Source organism: Gossypium raimondii, chromosome 13, assembly GCF_025698545.1.
Source record: "Gossypium raimondii isolate GPD5lz chromosome 13, ASM2569854v1, whole genome shotgun sequence".
Classification (NCBI taxonomy): domain Eukaryota; kingdom Viridiplantae; phylum Streptophyta; class Magnoliopsida; order Malvales; family Malvaceae; genus Gossypium; species Gossypium raimondii.
The window spans coordinates 10,886,195-10,908,730 of NC_068577.1; the positions used below are offsets into that span (position 1 = coordinate 10,886,195).

At 33.3% G+C, this 22,536-nt stretch overlaps 2 protein-coding genes across 5 annotated transcripts; one reads left to right on the plus strand and one right to left on the minus strand.

Moving 5' to 3' along the window:
* Nucleotides 1-1,087: 1,087 nt before the first annotated feature.
* Nucleotides 1,088-17,154, minus strand: LOC105782542 (60S ribosomal protein L8-3-like). 4 transcript variants are annotated; one of them, XR_008192886.1, is made up of 6 exons: nt 16,624-16,831; nt 15,276-15,502; nt 14,427-14,530; nt 1,727-1,753; nt 1,474-1,593; nt 1,088-1,349 (listed from the first exon to the last, which is right to left on the minus strand). XR_008192886.1 is itself a non-coding variant. In XM_052626787.1 (6 exons), the coding sequence occupies exons 2-5, from the start codon at nt 15,485-15,487 to the stop codon at nt 1,497-1,499; spliced, it is 279 nt and encodes a 92-aa protein (XP_052482747.1). In that variant the 5' UTR covers nt 15,488-15,502; nt 16,624-16,831; the 3' UTR covers nt 1,088-1,349; nt 1,474-1,496. The 4 variants fall into 4 exon arrangements, 2 of the variants coding, with proteins under 2 accessions (XP_052482747.1, XP_052482746.1); XM_052626787.1 differs by having other exon boundaries at nt 15,437-15,502; XR_008192885.1 differs by lacking the exons at nt 1,088-1,349; nt 1,474-1,593; nt 1,727-1,753 and having other exon boundaries at nt 13,670-14,530; nt 16,624-17,154.
* Nucleotides 17,155-19,379: 2,225 nt separating this feature from the next.
* LOC105782543 (hypothetical protein) lies at nt 19,380-21,654 on the plus strand. Its single transcript, XM_012607340.2, has 3 exons — nt 19,380-19,587; nt 20,706-20,856; nt 21,230-21,654. The coding sequence occupies exons 1-3, from the start codon at nt 19,524-19,526 to the stop codon at nt 21,489-21,491; spliced, it is 477 nt and encodes a 158-aa protein (XP_012462794.1). The 5' UTR covers nt 19,380-19,523; the 3' UTR covers nt 21,492-21,654.
* Nucleotides 21,655-22,536: the final 882 nt, after the last annotated feature.

Here is a 22,536-nt window from a genome sequence, read left to right on the forward strand (position 1 = left end):
TTATCCAAATTCTTTCCAAACATGTTCTTTTAGTAATCTTATATATTTTAATTTTTCATAAATTATCATAATTTTATAGCATTATTAAATTTAAAATACATAAAATTTGATATTTTATAAAATCTATGTAGATTTTATATATTTTATTATAAATCATATTTTATATATTTATACAAATATATATTTTATATTTTATAAAATAGGTCATGAAATAATAAATTTTATATATTTTAATTTCATAATAATATAAAAATATAATATTTTATTAAAATTAAAAATATATAAATTACTTTAAAAATGTTTGGATGAATCTAGATAACTATTTGTTCAAGTTGATTCTTTTAATTGTAAAAAAATTATAATTTTTATGAATTTTAAATAAATTTTTTAGTTTATAATTTTTGTCACTTATCAAATATTGGGCTAGCACGTGTTTTCAGTGCTATTAGTAGTCAATACAAAACACCAAAACAGGTTTTTAGCGGCGTTTTTTTAGGAAAGCGCCGCTAAAAGTACCAAAAACGCCGCTAATGATAGCGTCGCTAACCTTAGCGGCGTTTTTAGAAATAAACGCCGCTAAAGACCAAGACCTTTAGCGGCGCTTTTCTCACAAACACCGCTAAAGACCAAACCTTTAGCGGCGCTTTTACCACAAACGCCGCTAAAGACGAAGACCTTTAGCTTTTACCACAAACGCCGCTAAAGACGAAGACCTTTAGCTTTTACCACAAACGCCGCTAAAGACCATGACCTTTAGCGGCATTTTTCCTACAAACGCCGCTATAGAATCGACCTGTAGCGGCGTTTTTCCCACAAACGCCGCTATAGAATAGACCTTTAGCGGCGCTTTTCACACAAACGCCGATATAGAACAAACCTTTAGCGACGCTTCTCGCAAAAACGCCACTAAAAACATAACATTTAAAAAATATATTTTAATCAAATAATATTTATTTTTATGATAAATATTATATTATGTTTTATTTTTTAAATTTGAACTTTAAATATACTTTCAAGGATGAATAAAAAAATATTATTTAAATTAAATTTTCTATGAAAATTTTAACATTAAAACTAAATATAAAAATTAATGAATTTAGTTTTAGAATTTAAAATAATAAATTAATAACACAATTAAAATCCAAAAGTTAGAACTCAAGTTGTCGTAAATATTAAAGTAAAAATAAAAATTTAGAATCAAAACTAAAATAAATAATACATATGAGAAACAGACTGACTAGTTGAACTTGCCTATGATTATACACATTGCAAGGTAATAAAAAATACAATGCAGTCTGCTGCACCATCTTTGCTCTGCAAGTTTCATTGAAGGCATTCCAAACTATATCCTGCAATATAAACATGCATTATTCATAAGAAAGATAAAAAAGTACAAACCACACATGTAGGAAGAGGAAAAGTGAAAGAAAATAGAAATTTATGCGTGTAAATACAAAATGCTTCAAAGACAACCTAATTGTGATTCATAATAAATATTATCTCCACTTCTGCTGAAGAGTAAGCTGGATCCAAGTTCTAAAACTGAACAAGTTTTCCAAACTCGTGTGCATCCCGTAAACTTTCTTCCCAAGGCTGAAACAATGTAGGAAGCAGTTTAAGATCAGCTTAAAGAATGTAGACTAATTTTCCCACAAATAACAACAATTAAAGTAGGCTATGAAAATAATTTAAACAACTGGCTTAGGAGTGACAGAGGAGTGCTTACGAGTTCTCCAAACCATTTGCTCCTATCCTGTAAGCATGAATAAACAGCAAAATGTAAGTACTTCTTCACAAGAAATATCCACATCAAGGAGAACAAAAGAGGGATAACAGGATAGTAAATCTGCAATAAGGAGGAAAATAGAAACTTGCAAGCATGATATTGTACAGGATGATGAGGATTAAACAAATAAATTTATTCATCCAAAAAGAAATACGAGTAGAAGCAAGAACCAGGTAGGAGAAACAATCAAATGAGACCACATTATTCTTCCAATAAATGTTAAAAGAAATTGAAATTTGAGATCATGTGATTTAAAAAAAAAAAAAGATCCAACGCAGGAGGGAAAAAAATAGGCTATAAAGTGAGGTGAACAAAGAAAGAAAATGTGTCACAAGATTTACCTAAAAGAAACATTCAACTGCAAGTTGTAATGGTATCCATAGGAAGAAGAAAACTGTAAGGTGTTTGTTGAAACCATTTTTAAATTTGAAAAAACGGGGATCGACTTTGAAAATAAAATGGGAGTCGCCACCAGTCCTTTTTATTGAGGTGTGATCGGATCACCTAGATAATAATTTTAGGTCTGCGAATTTTGAGAAAACAGGTTCGGAAGTCGGTTACGCACGAGGAAGGGTTAGCACCCTCGTAACGCCCAAAATTGGTACCGAATTGATCATTTTATGTCTTAGTGTCGAAACTTTGAAAAGATTTTAAAATACGATCCTTTGAAACGAAAATTTGAGTAAAATGAATTGGACAATGAGATTCACTTATTTCAAAGAAATAAATCGTCACACTCAGTAAGTTAGAGTGCAACATTTTAAATCCTCAAAATTAAATTCATCACTTGACTTTAAAAACCTATGCATTTTGAGAAAGATATCAGATTATTTGGGTCAAATGAGAAAATCGAAACCCAATAAGTTAGGGTTCGATTTCACAAAATTCCTAAATATCGAGCATTGCCTTTATTATTATTTCAAAAATTCTCATCTCGAGGAATCAACATGTCATGTCCAATACATTAGGACACGGCATATCGAATTCCCAAGAATGAGCTTTTATTTATGTGTTTTGATTGAAGAAAATCTTTGATTATTTATATTCAACGAGCAAAATTGGAACCCAAGACGTTAGGGCTCAATTCCTTCGAAGATTCCAAATATGGAACTTTGCATTATCTTGAAAGTTATTGAATAAATCGGTTTTGATATTAAACCATATTAGACACGACTTTTTGAACGAATAAAGCACAATGGAATAACAATGCACGACGCGAGGTGATAATTCATAAACCACAATATAAGTTAATAAACACTAATAATAGATGAATACCAATAAACAAATACCATACGCATAAATACAATAATATCACATCACATGTAAATATCTACATTAACGTTTAAGAATTATTAATCTAAAAGGAAATAAAATGTATTCACAAAATAAAATAAAAATGAATTCAAGATTCAAAAATATATATATACACAAAATTTAAAAATAATTAATATAAAAATTTCAAACAATTTAATAGTGGAACTAAAAATAAAATGTTTAAGTAAATTCTAAAGAAAAAAATTATAAGAAAATAAAGGTGAATAAATTTTAAAATTGATATATGTTTTGATTTATAAGTAAAAAAAAATCTTAATGTAAATAATAATATATATAGTCATAATATATATAAGTTAAAATAAGTAAGATAGAATAGCAAATTTAAAAGCAATAAAATATTTGTGCATAAAAATTTATGATTTGAGATTAATAACATTATATTATATACATATGTACAATAAAATAATTTTAATATAAATTATATATATACATATATGAAAGGATCATGAAATGCTATTGTGTGATTTTTTAAAATTCAAATGAATATATATATATATATAAATGTCCAAAATAAAATATTTGTAGAAGTTAAATAATAATATACAAAAACTTAAGATAATAACATATAATAAAATAATAAAAATCATAACAAAATTAGGGTTATTATAAAAATAAAGATAATAACAATTGATAATAAACTAGTTAATTTAATAATAAAAAGACAAAACAATGGACAACTTTTGAATTCAAACAAAAATCTTAAGGTAAATTTGAAAATAATGCGCAAATGACCAAAATGAGAGCCAATTAATATCAAAAGGACCAGTACAACAATTTAACTAGCAAATCTTCTTTGGCATATGGATTAGAATCTTCAAAACGGTGTCGTTGCCACAGATTCAATTGAAACCGAAATCAAATATAGCGTATAAATCAAAATAATAATAAAAGTTAAATTAAAACAAATCAAAACACAAAAGGATCTATGGCGCAAATAAACCATTGAAATAAAATGCGCGGATCCTCCCCTCGGGTCGGGTCACCGCGCGGGTCTAGCCTCCAAACGACACCATTTTGAAACCATTAAATCGGTATCAAACGGTTACGTTTATTGTTCTGCTTATAGGTTAAAAAAACCCCTAAAACAGCAGCATTATTTCATTCTAAAAAAACCTAAAACTATAACCCTCAGCGCCGCTTCGCAGACCGATCCCTCAAAGACTCTCCGATCCCTCTCTCGACCTCCGATTACGACGGAAAAGACAAGGATTCGGCTCCGCAACGAAGGTAAACTCCTCACTCTTCCTCTGTTTCCCTTTTCAACAGTAAATAAAAGGAAAAAAAAGGATCAAAGAATCTCTAATGAAAAAAAGCGAGAGAAAGAAAAACTCCAAATCACCTTCTTCGAACTGGTTTCTTATTTCTTTTTTCAATTTCTTTGTATTTCAGTGTGCGTACCCAAAAATACAAGGTTTGAATCTTGGCTTATATAGCCGAAAATACAGAATAATAAAAAGAAAAATACATAATCCTCTTTTCTGTTGTTTCGTTTCTTTCTTTTTATTGTTTCTTTGTGTGTTGTGTTGTCCTTGTGTTGTTCGTCCTTCTTACAGGTACGGGTACGCATGACGTGGCTCGACACGTACGGAGGCAAAGGCTAGCGTGGAGCGGAAGAGGCGTGTTGGAGGCCGTTGTTGCAGCGCTTGTGCTAGGGCTGAATGCCTGCCTAGGGTTTCTGATTTCCCAAGTTTAGGCTAGTTTGGGTTTCTGATTTGGGCCTGTAATGGGTTGGACAGTGGCGAGTTTTGGTTAAAACGAGTTGGGCCCCGTTAGGCCTTATGTATTTGGACATTTTCTTATTAATATTTTTGGTTTGTATTATTTATATTAGGCCGGGCAATATTGGGCCATTACAGCTGCCACTCTTTGCTCATTGTCGTGTAATGAGAATAGAGCAAAGACTTAAAAAGGCCAATTTTGCCCGGTCGTACTGGACCTTGGTGCTCTTCTTCTTCGAGTTGCCTTATTCCATCCTACTGCATCTTCAGAGGTATAGGAATTGGTGCTTCGATCCATTCCACTGTAATATCAGGGAGATAGGATTTGTAATTCGTAACTTTTGGAAAGTAAGATTCGCCATTGTGGCTTTAATCTTTTTAACTGCAATGTCGGGGAATCATGATTCGCTATTGTGGCTTTAATCTTTTGAACTACAATGTCGGGGAAGCATGATTCACCGATGTGGCTTTAATCTGCTCCACTGCATCACCTGAGAGGTAAGATTCACTATTGTAGCTTTAATCTTTTGAACTGCAATGTCGAGGAAGCAAGATTCACCGATGTGGCTTTAATTTGTTCCACTGCATCGCCTGGGGTATAAGATTCGTTGTTGTGGCTTTAATCTTTTGAACTGCAATGTCAGGGAAGCAAGATTCACCGATGTGTCTATAATCTGTTCCACTGCATCGCCTGGGAGGTAAGATTCGCTGTTATAGCTTTAATATTTTGAATTGTAATGTCGGGGAAGCAAGATTCACTGATGTGGCTTTAATCTGTTCCACTGCATCGCCTGGGGGATAAGATTTGCTTCTTCGGTCTGTTCCACTGTAATCTCAGGGAGATAAGACCTGATGCGATCTACTCTACTGTATCTTTAGAGAGATATGATCCTTTATTTTAATCTGTTCCACTGTAATCTCAGGGAAATAGGATTACCGGCTTTAATCTGCTCCGTTGTAATCTCAGGGAGATAAGATTCTTTATTTTAATCCGCTCTACTGTAATCTCAGGGAGATAAGATCTGTGGCTTAAATCTGCTTCCTTACACTTGAAGATAAGATTTGCCGTCTTCGATCTGCTCTGCTATTGCTTAGGGAGACAAGATCTGTAATTTCCGGATCATTCTCCGGGAACATGACCTGTATAATGAACCTAATTATGCCTAATGATTAGGATGGCATGATCAAAATAAATCAAATGCTCCTAACTAGACATGTGAATAGTGTTTGCATAAATGCAGAGTTTTATTTTTTTCCGAGAATGATCCCGCTTAGGTTGTCATTACTCCAAGTTTATTAAGGCTTTGTGACTGACGTGCTGCAATGCCTTCTTACTTGACTGGCTTTTCTAAAGAAAGATTTAGCCAGGTTGCCCCCTACGGTAAACCTCAAAGTTTAATCCATTAAGGCGCAAAATTTGTACCATCATTCTCCCATTGCAATCCAAGGGTAAAAAATATGTGGCTTTTCCTCAATCCTCTCTTATCACAATTCAAGGATACAGGATCTGAATCGTTCTGGTTTCTTACGCCATTCTCAGGGTGTCGTACCAAAGACTTATGCACAGATGAAGGCTTTCTTCTCCGAGGTAACCTCTCTATTGCCTGCTAATCATTGTTTGCTTGTTTATTTAAGCTTTGTGATTAACACGACATCTTGTCATTTTGTTCAATCAATGCATTTGACAACAAAATCCAAAGAGAAAATCCAAATTTAGACTCTTCCTTCTTTAAATTTGGTGTGTTCTAGACAAGAGTCCTGTTTCAGGTTCCTATATTATTTAGAACTTTTCAGAGTAATATGCAAAACTTCCTTTGTGAAAGTTTTATTAGTCCATTAATCGTTATTCCAATGCAACATGCTTGCAAAGAGGGTCATAACAATGGATAAGAAAAAATTTGGTTCTGGGCATAGCTCAAAATGACTAAATTATCAAAAATAGTAAAGAAGGATAATAAATAAATTGATTGGGAATGTATATCTTGGAAAAGAAAAAAGTATTCCAAGAACAACAAATTCAATATAGTAAGCAAATTGGGTCCCCAGATATCGTAACTTGAACTTCTCTGTACAAACTTTCTGAAAACCATTTTGAGTTTGACATGTGTTTAGGAGATCTACAGTGCTTTGTCGATGCCCCAAGATGTCGCCCACCTTTTCTTGTTGATTCAGATATAACAAGATCACCACATACCCCAATCTGATCAAAATTTGAATTGCTCTGATCACTTCATGCCCCATTCTGATCCATATTTGAGCCGCCCTTTTCGGGTTTTCAACTCAAATCCCCTTTGGCCTAAGGTGCCCTTTGCGGGTTTTCCCCTTAGCCTCTCCATTTTTACTTTTTCATTTTTTCATTTTTCATTTTCATTTTTCATCTTTTTTTTTTTGCAATTCATTGTCTTACAATACAGTGACAAACCGTGGTGTCTGATTTTGAATTGATTACAGCCCCAAGCTATCGTGCTGTCATTCAAGTTCAATGCATTTTCCAATACCATCCTCTCTGGAATTCTATATCGGCATATGATGACATTGACGCATGCAGTAGCCTCTATCCATTTGATGAAGTAATTAATGATCTTGATAGTAAAGCAATGCCCATTAGAAGTCTTCGATAATGGTGATGTCCATGCCCCTTTTTGCTCAAAATTTGAGTCGCCCTTTTCGGGTTTTTAACTCAAAACCATCTTTGGTCATAAAGCGCCCTTTGTGGGTTTTCGCCTCGGCCTCTCCTTTTCTTTTTCCTTTTTTCCTTTCTCTCTTTTTTATTTTCATTTTGACCTTGATAGATTTTTTCTTTTTTGCTTTTGACTTTGATTTATTTTTTTATTTATTTTGGATTGGATCTGACCTCATAGGATTAGGCAAGTCCTTGTTATCCCTTTTGACCAGGACCAATATTTTTCTTGATAAATTTTCCCACATAAGATCTCTCACTTTCATCTTGTATGCAAAAACCTTCTTTGATATCAGATTTCTTTCATAGAGCCTTTTGGGGCGCAACTACGATAAAAGACTTTGGATCCTCCTCTTTAATCAAAGTAAAATCCAATAACATCTTGAAGGGATAGAAACTCGACTTCGAATGGGCGAAGCTATGCTGAGTCAACGAGAGAGGCATTGCCCCGGTAAAGAATTGCATCGTTCATACAAATTTTGACATCGTGCTGCTGTGCAGATTTCATTATCAGTGCTTGACCTGGGCATATCCTGGTACGACTATACAAAGACATCTTAAACCTCTAGAGGTAACTCGACAAGGTATTACTTCGTCCTTGCGGTCAGGTTAATTTTAATCTTTACCAAGCTCACAATTTCTAATGATTCCTTGAGAGGTAAGATCTGTCTATCCTCTTGTTCTACCATCCTCAACAATTCTGGAGATAAGCTACGATCTATGTCATTTTCAAAGTCATGAGATCCCTTTAAACATATGCCTCGCTCAAAAGGAAAATCTGAGTCTGTAGCAGCGTCATTCATGTAATTGATATCTGGGGACCCATAATAAGTACCAAAGAATATACAAAAGAATGTATAAATTTATGAATAATTATTTATACAATATGATTATGAATGAATGAATGATGTGGAAGAAAATACAAAAGAATAAAATAATCAGAAATAATTATTCAAAAAGAATGAAATAATATTGGCTCAAAAGTGATCGCAAAGATGTATTTCATTAGAATAATAACGTTCAGACATGAGCCTTTTTCACAAAGGAATTTCTATCATTTTTAGGCTAAAAACAACAAAATGTTCTGAACATTACTCTAAATAAGTTCTAAAAACTACAGGGCTTTCTTTCGCAGTCTAATTGCTTAGAGCACTCCAAATTTATAAGGGCGGATATCTAATAAGGTCCCTCCTTCAGTTGCTTTTCATCGATGTGAACATTTCCCACTCTTCTTCATGCATTGCATTCACTCCATTATCAATTATGATTGGGTAACGAATTTTTTGCACTGGAGTCATCAAACTTGACAACACCCATGTTAATGAGCCTTTCAACAAGCTTTATAAAGACAGTGCAATTTTCTATCGAATGTCCTCCAATTCTCGCATGGTAATCACACTGTGCATTCGCATCATACCACTTGGGGTAGGAGGTTGCAGGGGCTTTGAGTAAAAAGGGGCGACAATGCGCGCATCGAATAAGCGTTGATACAGCTCTTTGTACGACATCGGAATTGGTGTGAACTGGAGCTTCTTAGTACTTGGTTTCACTCCAGATTCTTATCTCAATGAACCTTGTTGACTAGTGACCCCTTTACCTGGATGACTTGCTGACCTTGAATAACCTATGTTATTCATCTCATCTTCTTTTCTCCTTGAGACTGATTTTTTGTTACTCTCTCCACCTTCTATTCTTCCATTTCTGATGGCGTTTTCGATCATTTCACCATCCATGATTATATCTGAGAAACTCCTTGAAGCACTTCCCAACATGTGAGTGATGAACGAGGCCTTCAAAGTGTTGATAAAGAGCATCGTAGTTTCTTTTTCTAGGAGTGGCAGCTGGACTTGGACTGCAACCTCTCTCCACCTCTGTGCATACTGTCTAAACCTTTCATTCGATTTCTTTTCCAAATTTTGCAAGGTGATTCTGTCGGGAACTATATCCGTTACTTGATCGTATTGTTTCATGAATGCTTGTGCTAGGTCCCTCCATAAACCAATCTCGGTACGGCTCAACTGATTGTACCATTTCGACGCTGCTCCAATGAGGCTATCCTGAAAAAAATGTATTAATAGCTAATCATTGTTAATATACCCAGTCATTGTCCTACAGAACATGGTGATATGGGCTTTTGGGCAACTAGTCCCACTATATTTCTCAAATTCAGGCATCTTAAACTTGTGAGGGAGTACTAAGTCTGGAACCAAGCTCAGATCTTTTGCATCGATTCCATGGTGACTATCGGTGCTTTTCAGGGCTTTGAATTTTTCCTTCAACCATTTACACCTATCCTCCCATTGTTTCGACAGTTCGACGTTTGCCTTCTCTTTTTCAGACATTTCATCGAAATCAGGAATAACAAGATTCAATGGGTTATCTCTAGGATTAGAACCTGATCCAACCTGAAAGTTCATCGGCATTGAAACATCAGTTTGAAACCGCTGAGGCTCAATTGAAATAGAGGATCTGCGCGGAGGTACCTCGGTCTGAATCTGCACATGCAGAGGCGTAAGGCCTAGAGGATAGATAGGTTTATCCTTGTTTTCTCCTTCATCATTTACCATAGGGCCTTTCCCCTTATTTACTCCTTTTAGTAATTGCGTCAGCTCAGTCATCATGTCCTTTTGAGACTCCCGCATCCTTTCTGTCATGTCTTGTTGAATTTTTTCCAATTGCTCATTCATTTGTTTCTGTAGCTGATCTTGCATTTCTTTTTGCATTTGCTCTAATTTCTCTAATCTTTCCATTTCTTTGGCTTTGTGACGAGTACCGTAAGGATGTTTGGTTGATTGGTTTTCCAGATTAGCTGAAACAAATTTACTCGTTTAGACTCTTTCAATGGATTTTAATGCATACGATGCAGATGTATGAAATGCATGCCTACATAGACGTTGATTCTAATTCAATTACATTTAGGAAACTTTTCTAGAAAGTAAATTCCTTTACATAAAACGGATACATGTACGGCCTCACCCTCATATTCTAAGAAACAACATCGATCTTTTTCTTCATGCGCATGTTTGAGATAATCTCACCAATTTCCAATAGACGCCACTGCTAGCTCCTTTTCTTGATCTTGGTCGCGATCCATCACCTGCCCATCTTCATGAAGCTCGTCAGCTTCTTTAAGGGAGTTGGAATGTCGAAGGCTCTTAGACAATCACCTTGAATCCTCAGGCTACGAAGCAAGGTCACGAACTCTTCCATGTGTTTTTTTAGAATATATTAAGGTAGCCGTATTGTTTTCCACTTTATCAAGGAATGCGTATTCCATGACAAGCTTTCTAATTTAGTAATTGGACTTGAATCAATATCTCTTTCCTAATATGCAAATGTAATGCAATCACAAATAAAACACAACAAAAGGGGTTAGTACAAAACAGAAGTAAACAAGGAAAACAAAAAGTACCTAATCAGGTAACCACTAGGGATTTGGAGTGGCTCTACCTAGGTTAAGTTCCTAAGTCCACTATATGAGGTTTGGCTCTAAAGTCAAGGTACCCGAACCAGCAGATTCCTCAATCTTCACCCATTATAGGCTCATACAGACCGAGTTCGGTTCAGGGGAATACATTTCCCTATGGCTGCACGGAGATGAAAATCTCACGAAGACATAGGTACGGGTATATTCCGAAAGTGGTCCACTATCCTGGACGGAGGTGAAAACCTCACGAAGGAGTAGCTTTTCACCCTCACTTAGAAGGGTAAGACTAAATAGTCTTTATGCAATATGATGCCAAAATATAGAGCTCAAATTAGAGTAATCATACAAACAAATGCACAGAGAATATTGTAATTTTTCAAATCTAATTTTCGACAATAAGACAAAAACAATCAATTTTACGGCCTGGCTCTCTGAGAGGTCCCCAGTGGAGTCGCCAAGCTATCAAACCATTTTTAAATTTGAAAAAACGGGGATCGACTTTGAAAATAAAATGGGAGTCGCCACCAATCCTTTTTATTGAGGTGTGATCGGATCACCTAGAAAATAATTTTAGGTCTGCGAATTTTGAGAAAACAGGTTCGGGAGTCAGTTACGCACGAGGGAGGGTTAGCACCCTCGTAACGCCCAAAATTGGTACCGAATTGATCATTTTATGTCTTAGTGTCAAAACTTTGAAAAGATTTTAAAATACGATCCTTTGAAATGAAAATTTGAGTAAAATGAATTGGACAATGAGATTCACTTATTTCAAATAAATAAATTGTCACACTCAGTAAGTTAGAGTGCAACATTTTAAATCCTCAAAATTAAAATCATCACTTGACTTTAAAAACCTATGCATTTTGAGAAAGATATCCAATTATTTGGGTCAAATGAGAAAATCAAAACCCAGTAAGTTGGGGTTCGATTTCACAAAATTCCTAAATATCGAACATTGCCTTTATTATTATTTTAAAAATTCTCATCTCGAGGAATCAACATGTCATGTCCAATACATTAGGACACGGCATATCGAATTCCCAAGAATGAGCTTTTATTTATGTGTTTTGATTGAAGAAAATCTTTGATTATTTATATTCAACGAGCAAAATTGGAACCCAAGACGTTAGGGCTCAATTCCTTCGAAGATTCCAAATATTGAACTTTGCATTATCTTGAAAGTTATTGAATAAATCGGTTTTGATATTAAACCATATTAGACACGACTTTTTGAACGAATAAAGCACAATGGAATAACAATGCACGACGCGAGGTGATAATTCATAAACCACAATATAAGTTAATAAACACTAATAATAGATGAATACCAATAAACAAATACCATACGCATAAATACAATAATATCACATCACATGTAAATATCTACATTAACGTTTAAGAATTATTAATCTAAAAGGAAATAAAATGTATTCACAAAATAAAATAAAATGAATTCAAGATTCAAAAATATATATATACACAAAATTTAAAAATAATTAATATAAAAATTTCAAACAATTTAATAGTGGAACTAAAAATAAAATGTTTAAGTAAATTCTAAAGAAAAAAATTGTAAGAAAATAAAGGTGAATAAATTTTAAAATTGATATATGTTTTGATTTATAAGTAAAAAAAATCTTAATGTAAATAATAATATATATAGTCATAATATATATAAGTTAAAATAAGTAAGATAGAATAGCAAATTTAAAAGGAATAAAATATTTGTGCATAAAATTTATGATTTGAGATTAATAACATTATATTATATACATATGTACAATAAAATAATTTTAATATAAATTATATATATACATATATGAAAGGATCATGAAATGCTATTGTGTGATTTTTTTAAATTCAAATGAATATATATATATATATATATATAAATGTCCAAAATAAAATATTTGTAGAAGTTAAATAATAATATACAAAAACTTAAGATAATAACATATAATAAAATAATAAAAATCATAACAAAATTAGGGTTATAAAAAAAAGATAATAACAATTGATAATAAACTAGTTAATTTAATAATAAAAAGACAAAAAAAATGGACAAATTTTGAATTAAAACAAAAATCTTAAGGTAAATTTGAAAATAATGCGCAAATGACTAAAATGAGAGCCAATTAATATCAAAAGGACCAGTACAGCAATTTAACCAGTAAATCTTCTTTGGCAAATGGATTAGAATCGTCAAAACGGTGTCGTTTCCACACAGATTCAATTGAAACCGAAATCAAATATAGCGTATAAATCAAAATAATAATAAAAGTTAAATTAAAACAAATCAAAACACAAAAGGATCTATGGCGCAAATAAACCATTGAAATAAAATGAGCGGATCCTCCTCTCGGGTCGGGTCACCGCGCGGGTCTAACCTCCAAACGACACCGTTTTGAAACCATTAAATCGGTATCAAATGGTGACGTTTATTGTTCTGCTTATAGGTTAAAAAAACCCTAAAACAACAGCATTATTTCATTCTAAAAAAACCTAAAACTATAACCCTTAGCGCCGCTTCGCAGACCGATCCCTCAAAGACTCTCCGATCCCTCGCTCGACCTCCGATTATGACGGAGAAGACAAGGATTCAGCTCCGCAACGAAGGTAAACTCCTCACTCTTCCTTTGTTTCCTTTTTCAACAGTAAATAAAAGGAAAAAAAGGATCAAAGAATCTCTAATGAAAAAAAGTGAGAGAAAGAAAAACTCCAAATCACCTTCTTCGAACTGGTTTCTTATTTCTTTTTTTCAATTTCTTTGTATTTCAGTGTGCGTACCAAAAAATACAAGGTTCGAATCTTGGCTTATATAGCTGAAAATACAGAATAATAAAAAGAAAAATACATAATCCTCTTTTCTGTTGTTTCGTTTCTTTCTTTTTGTTGTTTCTTTGTGTGTTGTGTTGTCCTTGTGTTGTTCGTCCTTCTTACAGGTACGGGTATGCATGACGTGGCTCGACACGTACGGAGGCAAAGGCTGGCATGGAGCGGAAGAGGCGTGTTGGAGGCCGCTATTGCGACGCTTGTGCTAGGGCTGAATGCCTGCCTAGGGTTTCTGATTTCCCAAGTTTAGGCTAGTTTAGGTTTCTGATTTGGGCCTGTAATGGGTTGGACAGTGGGGAGTTTAGGTTAAAACGGGTTGGGCCCCGTTAGGCCTTATGTATTTGGACATTTTCTTATTAATATTTTTGGTTTGTATTATTTATATTGGGCCGGGCAATATTGGGCTATTACAGTGTTAAGATAATTTAAAATGTAAAAGTGCCAAGCAAAACCATGGGTCATATTCAGTTTCTGAAACAACAGAACAAACAAGTTATGAAAATTTTACAAATGAACACCTAAAATTCCAACCAATCCAATCAATCAAAAGCAACTATAGAACTCCAGAGAATAAAATTTTAATCCTGTACGTAGCTAAGATCTTTAACCAATCAAATATTCCACAATGAACCAAGATAAGAACACTACCTCATCTTGAGATGGTAGCGTGGAATTTTTGGACTCCTGTACAATTTGCTCTTTGGCATCCTCCATGCCTGACGTAGCTCCTTGTAAACCCCAGCCAATAGCGCCTATGATAGCACACAAGTAATTTGAATAAAAACTTCACTAATGCTAGAAGTTCGACAAATTAGGCAGCATGAAAAAAAAAAACTAGGTAGAAAACAAAATACAAAATCTTTGTAAACACAAGGCAAACATCATAAAAAAGGCTATGATGCAAGTAAAAAAATTTCTCAGAGAATATCTATATCTACTCAATACCAATTCGTAACATAACAAGCCCCAAATAATTACTAAAGGAGTTCACCAAAATTCAAGAAAAAATTGAACAAAAATTATAAGCAGTATTTATTCAACCTATTAATGACTTTTCAGGCTTAAAATACAAGTGTCCCATCCCTAAATATTTACTTGTTGAAACATATATGTTCTGCATCAAAACCAATTATATAATTGCAGTAACAATGAAAACCCCAAATACCAAATATTTTACAATTAATAACATGCCAAAATTTTACATTACATTAAATTTTACAAATACTAACCATTAAATTTAATTAATTTGAGGCAAAAGAAATGAGGTCCTTACTTAAGCTAGAAATTCGAATTAAAAACCCTATGAATATCAAAACCTAACAAACAATCAAACCACAATATATTCTCCAACTAAAATTAAAAACAACCCTACATAAAAAAAACCCTAGGTGCTAACAATTATTTTACAAGTTAATTCAGCAAATAAATGACGATAAATTGGAACTAAATTCAAAGATTGGAGGAAATAAAATGCGAAATTGAAAAATACCGAAGTACCTAAATATTTTTCAGAGCTCTGAAGGGATTGGAAATTCAAAGGAAAAGATTTGAAAAATGGCATTTGAAAAAAAAATACAAATATAAAAAGACTGTTGAAATTTTCGGCAGAGTTGTTTTCAAGATGGCAAATATAAACTACATGGAATATGAACAAATACAATGTCAAGATGGAAATCAGCATGGTCGGATGAATGGTCTGCAAATCCCATAGGGTATCATCAAGTCTGCAAATCCATCAAGTAAAGACATTAGCACAATTTAATAGAACTTTAATCTAAAAAGCAAGTACATAAAGGTTCTCTAGTCTTATTTCATAATATACCCTAATATAACAGCATTCCAAAGCATAATGTTGTTATCTTAAGGTGCACCACTAATTCCTTCACAAAATAAATGATAAAAAAGGCCACAGTTCTTTAGCATAAACAGAAAACAAATTAGATGAAAACCGGACTTCTACAACTAAACCGAGTTTAGAACATCAGTTCTATAGCTTCACATGTTGATTGACATTCAAATCTCAATATTTACTTTGAGGTGCATGCAAAGACCCGCCAAGTCACGAGCTACACAACAAGAAAAGACTGTTTTCAATCCCATAAGCTCTAGTTAACATCGCAAGGTTCGAATTAAACTCTTCCAACTAGGAATCTCAAGCTCTAATCGCTGGGAAACATCAATTCCCACACCAATCATAAACGTTGATATTTTTATTTGCTTACAGATTACACAATAGTGAAAAAAATCATAAGGGGCATAAAGCACACTATTGCTTTTAAATTCTGCTCTGGACACTGATTCAGCAAATCACAGCCATTAAATATGAAACTAAGCATAGAAAATCCCAGAGAATCTAAGCATTAAAAGTTAAAATTGCCATGGAAATAAGCTAAAAACACAAATCTAATTAACACCCAAGAGAAATCAATCCTAACCCAAAATCCGTAACCATGACAACAATAAAAAGCTTCAACATATCTTCGCAATCAAACAATAATTTTCCTTTGACATGTAATTACTAGACACAATAAGAAGCAGAACACTATTAGGATGTCCAGATTTATTTTGATACAATAATTCAGTTTGAAGATTATTAAAACCAACTGTTTTGATGTTTGTCGAAAAGGTAAAAAGGAACAAAATCATGTGAAAATGATGCAGTGATGCAGAAATAAATAAACAATGCATTAATTCATTCATTCATAGCAAAAATTATGTCAGATTTTTCCTCTTAAGCCTCAATAATTTATACTTGAACCCAAACTTTGTATAAACAAGGCATATAATTAAAGCAAATAAATAGAAATCAAAATTAAAATTAAAATAAGAGTATGAAATTAGAGACCTGGTAGTGTCGTTATCAGGGTTGTGACTAATAACAATGGCATAATCACCAGAAGCCTAGCGAAAACCCCACGATCACCAACATGGTGTTCGACGTTGCAAACGATAGCTCCTTCGGGGATATATCTAAGAGGCAACACGTTTCCGACCATAAGGGTGACCTTCTTACCACAGTACACGAACTGTCCAGTGTACATACCCTCAGCGGCGACGAACGGTTCCTTCTGCTTCTTGTAACGGAATGGGTGACGGAACACGACGCGAGCTAAGGGCACACTGCGGCCTGGGTCATGGATAACATCGGTGACGACGCCTTTGAGGTAGTCGTTTCGTTCATCAAAGTCGAGGCTGCGAAAATGGGTGGGACCAACAGAGATGCAGAGGGCTGTCGATTTGGAGAAATTGAGGGCAAAAAAATAAAATGGGGAAAAAAACAAGAAAGATTTCAGGTGGGATTTCATTAGAAATTTTGGGAAAAAGAAGGGGAAAAAAGAAGGGATTTTATAAAAAAGTGAAAAAAACGCCGCTATTACTTAAGGGGAAAAAGAAGGGATTTTATAAGGGAATTTTTTTGTGTTATCTTATAAAAACGCCGCTATTGCTTAAGGGGAAAAAAAGAAGGGATTTTATGCGCCTCAAAAAATTATTTTATTTTGAGTAAAATGATGCCGTTTTGTTATGCTAAAAATTTTTTATTTTAATTTTTTATAAAATAAAAAAACCAAGTACTCTCAAAATAAATATTATATATTTTAATAAGAAAACAAATGATAAAATGGTCAGTAATTAATTATAAAGCTAGAATTATCCAAATAAAATAATTACCTATATATCCATATCATTTTATCTCATTTTTATTTTTGTATTTTTTTCTTATAATTTGGTCCTATCCAAATTAAATAGTTACCTATATATCCATATCAAATATATCAAATGGTTTAGATTAAATATTTTAAATATAAAAGCATTAATTGATTGCATAAAATTGTATCATTTAACAAATCAAATAAGCCTTAAACCCTAAATTAGCCATTCAATATACACAAAGTCTATCTATTATATATCTCTTAAATAATATAAACTATACTCATAATTTTAATATATTAAAATTATTATTATCTCTTTTACAATTATATAAGAACATATTTAATATATAAATTAAAAAAACTAATTAATCTAAACCCTAAACCCTAACCCGACTCTTAAATCCCTAAATCCTAAACCCTAAATCTCTAACTCTTACCCCCAAACTCTTAACCCTTAAACCATAATCCTTAATCCACAATCCCTAAATCCATATATAATTATTTGATCACGGCGGGGGCAAGGCAAAACACGCAAAAAACTGAATTGGATAAAAAAATTGAACCGAGCACTAAAAATACTGAACCGGGATGGGATAAGATGGGGATACCCTTGGATATAGCTTATATCAATTTTGAAGAACCAAATCTTCACACTATTTTGAAGAACCAAATTAATATTATCTCTTTTACAATTATATAAGAAATTAATTAATATATAAATTAGAAAACACTAGTTAATCTAAATCTTAAACCCTAAAACTCTAAAACCATAAACCCTTAACACATAACCTCTAAACCCTAAACCCCAGCCTTTAAACCATAAACCATAAACCGTAAACCATAAATCATAACCCCTAAATCCATAATCCATAAAACTTAAAATGGTAACACCTAAACCTTAAACTCTAAACCATATACCCTAAACCAAAAACTCTAAATTATAATGATAATTAATTCAATATTTTAAAATTAATACTATCTCTTTTACGATTATATAAGAAATTATTTAATATATAAATTAAAAAATCAATATTGTATCCAAAAAACTTTAAAATTATTTTAAATAATAGTATTTTAATTTTTCCATTTTTAAAAAATATTTTAAATTATTTTAAATCCCTGAGCATTAGCGATGCATTTTACAAAACGCCGCTAAAAATAGAGCATTAGCGGCGCTTTATAAAAAATGTCGCTAAAAGCCCTGAGCATTAGCGAAGCTTTCCTGAAAACGCCGCTAAATCCATGAGCATTAGCGGCGCTTTCCCAAAAACGCCGATAAAGCCCCGAAAACTCAGAAAATGGTGTCGTCAGGCTTAGGTTTTTTGCGGCGCTTTCTGGAAAACGCCGCTAATTCTTGTTTTTAGCGGCGTTTTTCATAAAGCACCGCTAATACTCAGTCTTTAGCGGTGATTTCCAAAAAGCGCCGTTAATGCTAGATCTTTAGCGGCGTTTTTTATCCAAGCGCCGCTAAAAACGCCGCTAAAAGCCTGTTTTGGTGTAGTGATATCACATTAGCAGTGTTACTTTTATTGTTGGGGTATTAAAGTGTATAAAATTAAAGTTTAAAAGTACCGGTTAAGTCTAAAAATAATTTTATCTACCAATTATATACAAATGACTAAATTTTTATGGAAAAAGATATATGAAAATGAAAATGAAAAATTAAAAAATTTAGGTAGATACAAATAACTAAATTAAAGTAGAAGCAAGTAAAACTTGATTTGATTTAGAAAAATCGAAAAAATTTGAATTTCAAGTTAATTGAATCGAGTTTCGAGCTCTGATCGAGTTGAATTTTACCATTCGAATAATTCAAATAAGAAATTTGTTTAAATATGTCTTTATTCTCTATCAAATTTAAAAATAAATAAATTTATCTCTCAATAAATTAAACAATAAAAAAACTCATAAACTCAATCCACTCCAAATATCTAATGCTTTTAACTTTCAGACTTTGGATTGTTTAGCCACCAAAAAAAATATCGAAAATTAAAAAAAAAATCGAAAACTGAAAAAAGAAAAAGTGGTTGAAAACCATTTTCGTTTAGACGGAAGGGAGGAGAGACTGTGTGTGGAAATATAGGGTCAGAGAGGCATGGAGACTGCCATACGTGGTAGATTATCTCTCTCACCAAACACCGTCTTTAATCCTAAACCAGGTTCTTCCTTCTCTTCACTTTCTTCTTTTTTGGGTTTTTAATTTTGGGTTATAAGTGAAGTTTGTAAATTTTCTTGATTTATTACTGAATAAACCATAAAACGCATCTGGGTATCGCAGCCACTTTGTTTAGCTGGCTATTATCGCTTATGTTCTGCTTAGTTCCTCCAAATTATTCATCCAATAATCCAAGTTATAGATACAGAAGTGCTTTTATTAACTATGCGGATTAAAAAGGATGGAACTTTTTGCGGATTCATTTTCTGGGATGGCTACTCTCTTTCAGAAAGTTTTTATTACGTTGAGACTGTGGTTTGTGAAAATGCTTAGGAATAAGAAATATATACAAACATACATATTTTAATTACAAAGTTCCTTTTGCTGGTATTATTTGAAAATCTTTGAGGATGTTTTGTTTTTGTCCTAAAAGGGTAACATTATTGATGTATTGTCAGCTTAGTTTTTTGCTAGTTGTTAGTGGGATAGAGATCTAGATTCTCTGCCTTTTAGCTCACTCATCATCAGCCAGAGACCTTTTTTGTTGTATAGTTTTGAGGGTATGAATTTGGTTATAGATGATTGGATCCATTTATATAGCTACTTACTTCTTCATCCAAGAAAATGAGAGAAGAAAAGAAGAAAGTTTGCCATCTTTAGATCTATCGAGAATAGCTCTGAAATCTGAAAATGGTCGTTTGAATCTTAGTTGTTGACTTGTTGCAAAATATATTGAACACCTGAGAATAGTACATTTTCCTTATTGATGACCGGAAAATTGAATATTAGCTATGCTAATCTTGTGTTGTTTGCTAATCTCATTTGCTTTCCTACAGACAGTAATTTAGTGAGTCTCTTGAGTCTTGATTTCCAATTACCAATTATTTTATTGACCGGATATGGTGAACCTACATTGCTTTGAGCCTCTTGAGCTAATGAAATGAATGATATTAACTATTAATCTTTTCAAAAGCTATAATTGCGGTGTTCTGTTTCAATATCCAAAAACTGTCCTCCGTTCCTTGTTGGTCGTCAAAATTAGATTGGCATCAGTAGAGCGCTTAATACTAATGGTTCCATGCTTTCTATCAATGTGTGTTAAATTGAAACTATGCAAAACAGGAGAGAAACGGTCACTGTGCAGAGGACCATGCATCAATCGTGGCATTCTCATGGCTATATCGACCACAGGACCAAGTAAAGGAGGAGGAATCTTGGAGAAGCCAGTTATAGAGAGAACCAGTCCTGGTCGTGAATCTGAGTTTGATCTGAGGTGCATCCCCAAATTCAAATGTATTCTTGTACCTTTTAATATGTTGATGTGAAATACTCATCATTGATATTGTTTTGTTATGAGCATTCTTATCGTAAATTTGCTGGTTACCCTCCTTTTTTTAGTTGGTCATTCAAAACAAAATTGCTCTCCCTATAAAAATGATTTCACAATCCAGAAACCAACTGCAAACAGGGGAGATTTCAAATTTCACACCCTGTATCTATTTTGTGACCACACTCGTTACTTGTGATGTTAAATCGGTGTCCTTAACTATTCATGTATTGGCACGCATGCACATGCTATATCTGTTATCTAATATTGCTTTCTTCATAAAACCTTCTTTTAACATTTATGTTTTTAACTTGCTCAGGAAGTCAAGAAAAATAGCCCCACCTTATCGGGTCATGCTGCACAACGACAACTACAATAAACGGGAATATGTTGTCCAAGTATTGATGAAAGTGATCCCGGGGATGACCCTAGACAATGCAGTTAATATAATGCAAGAAGCACACTACAATGGGTTGGCAGTGGTGATTATTTGTGCACAGGCTGATGCTGAAGAACACTGCATGCAGTTAAGGGGGAATGGGCTTCTGAGTTCAATTGAACCAGCAAGTGGTGGTTGCTGAAGAGTAGATCCATTTGGCTTTTACCACTGTTAATGTATATACATACCCCTTTTAGAGCTTTAAATGCTGTATATCTGAGTGGTGATACATTGTTGTATGATCCCTGGACCTGGACATTTTGTATGGTCAAATTATAGACAAGAGGATGGATGTTAGGTACTAATTGTGAGTAAAGTTGGCTCCATTGATGTCTCTGTCTTTGCCTTTGCTAAACAATTTGGGATAAGTGACACCTTAAAATATCAAGGGGAAAAAAGAACAAAAATGAACCTGAAGAACGACCAGGAATGGAACTCGTCTCACATTATTCCAAACCAAGGGACCGATAGCTTTATTCTCATTGTTGTTTTCGCGTTTTTAATTAATGTCCACAAATGGCCTAAGGTCGGTTGCGTCTAGGAAAATATTTTTAAAAAAAATTGAGAGGCTGAATATAAAGAATGAAAAAAAAATATTTACTTTGTTGGGATAACACTAAAGATGGAAAAAAGGTCAATTTAATCTGCAAAAAGCGTAAACCTAATAAACCTATGCTTGATAATAAGGACATTGTATGAGGCAATGGCATTAACCTGACTGCTTTTCCTTTAATTGTTGCGTTTCAATTTTCACTGCTGAACTGTAAACCCAAATTTTGTTAAGAAAAAAAAGAATGTAATCATGAATCAAAACAGAGCGCCCAACATTGGCATTACCAATGGTGATGCTTTCACATTTTGAATATATTATTAAAGGATTATATTTCACTTTTGATTTACTCAGGTCAAACATGTAAAGTTTGTGATTGTAGATGCTTGTTTTCGGTTAATTGTTCTATTAATAGTAGTTGTAGGAAATATTGCTCTCTACAATAGCACTTTCGGGATCAACTCCCTTAGGGAATAATGAAAGGTTGGTATGATTTTTGGATTGTTCCACTTTTGGAATGTCCCAGAATGCATGACTTGGAGGCTTAGATACGGATATTGAACTTCTTAACTTTTATTTGGAATACAAGTGCTTCCTTCTTATTTCTTCATTGAATAGACAATGCATTTGCATTAAA

Bases quoted from the DNA above. Each gene is read 5' to 3' on its own strand.
- LOC105782542 (XM_052626786.1), bottom strand. From the start codon at position 17,083: ATGAAATCCCACCTGAAATCTTTCTTGTTTTTTTCCCCATTTTATTTT. The intron at 15,503-16,623 runs GTCTCTAATTTC...ATGGATTTGCAG, and splicing joins CCTGATAACGACACTACCAG to ACTTGATGATACCCTATGGG.
- LOC105782543 (XM_012607340.2), top strand. From the start codon at position 19,524: ATGGAGACTGCCATACGTGGTAGATTATCTCTCTCACCAAACACCGTC. The intron at 19,588-20,705 runs GTTCTTCCTTCT...TATGCAAAACAG, and splicing joins CGTCTTTAATCCTAAACCAG to GAGAGAAACGGTCACTGTGC. The intron at 20,857-21,229 runs GTGCATCCCCAA...TAACTTGCTCAG, and splicing joins GAATCTGAGTTTGATCTGAG to GAAGTCAAGAAAAATAGCCC.